Source organism: Octopus bimaculoides, chromosome 30 (assembly GCF_001194135.2).
Source record: "Octopus bimaculoides isolate UCB-OBI-ISO-001 chromosome 30, ASM119413v2, whole genome shotgun sequence".
Lineage (NCBI taxonomy): Eukaryota > Metazoa > Mollusca > Cephalopoda > Octopoda > Octopodidae > Octopus > Octopus bimaculoides.
In genome coordinates, this window is record NC_069010.1 from 7,865,302 (window position 1) to 7,866,345 (window position 1,044).

The 1,044-nt window shown below is 42.4% G+C and overlaps 2 protein-coding genes across 3 annotated transcripts in view; one reads left to right on the forward strand and one right to left on the reverse strand.

Moving 5' to 3' along the window:
- The window catches only part of LOC106872908 (papilin), a 151,893-nt gene that overhangs the window by 28,531 nt on the left and 122,318 nt on the right, over window positions 1-1,044 (reverse strand). The window lies entirely within an intron of this gene.
- The window catches only part of LOC106876350 (ion channel TACAN), a 19,469-nt gene that overhangs the window by 14,622 nt on the left and 3,803 nt on the right, over window positions 1-1,044 (forward strand). For both annotated transcript variants that reach the window (XM_014924850.2, XM_052978045.1), the window contains one exon: window positions 374-469. In XM_014924850.2, the coding sequence (XP_014780336.2) occupies window positions 374-469 (96 nt within the window). The remainder of the gene's footprint in view (window positions 1-373; window positions 470-1,044) is intronic.

Sequence of the window (1,044 nt, forward strand, 5' to 3'; positions counted from 1 at the left end):
AAATGGTGATGATGAGGTGGCTGAATCATTAGCACGCCGGGCGAAATGCTTAGCGGTATTTTGTCTGTCTTTACGTTCTGAGTTCAAATTCCGCCAAGGTCGATTTTACCTTTTATCCTTTTCATGCTCAATTAAATAGGTACCAGTTATGCACTGGGGTCGATGTAATCAACATAATCGCTTTGTCTGTCCTAGTTTGTCGCCTCGATGTTTAGCCCCCTGTGGGCAATGAAGAGATTGATTTACGTATACTACTACTGCTCATAACAATAATGTTTATATAATAGCATTCACCCTTAGGGTTTAGCCGCATTTAAGTGGCAAATATACTTCACGTTGTCGTGCAGAGATTTAACATACTTATTTATTTCAGATTTCAATACAAAAGGGAGTATGAGAGGTTCAAGCTTGTGGTTAGTTATATTATAATGTGTCTGTCTTTTGTGCAGACGTTTTTTGGAAGTTACAGGTAAGTGTTAGAAGCATTTCTATATCTCTGCTTCTGTCCATTAACTTTTCTTCGTGTTCATTTTCCTCTGACAGCTGTCACCATCCATATCTCTCTTTCTAGAAATAGCTAACGATTCAATTACGAAGAGGGGCTGAACAGTTCTTGGTTTTCAGGGCGTTGCGAAAGGCTTGGCTGGAGGTCCAATCTCCCGAGTTTTTTTTTACGGGGCTTAGAAAAACTGAGGGACCACTGCAATAAGTGTGAATCTGGGAGGGGAATATGTGGAATACAATCATAATTAACTGATCCTCCTGTATTTTCTTTTACCCAAAGCCAGGAACTTTTCAGCACCCCCTCCTTACCAACCACATGGTTCCCGGTTCAGTGCCACATAAAAGCACCCATGCAGTGTCACATAAAAGCGTCTGTGCAACACCATATAAAAGCTCCTGTGCGACGCCGCGTAAAAGCGCCTGTGTGACACCGTGTAAAAGCACCCAGCACTCTTTGTAAAGTGGTTGGTGGCAGGAAGAGCATCCAGCTGTAGAAACCAGGTCAAATCAATTGGAATCCGTTGCAGCTCTTAAGCTGGC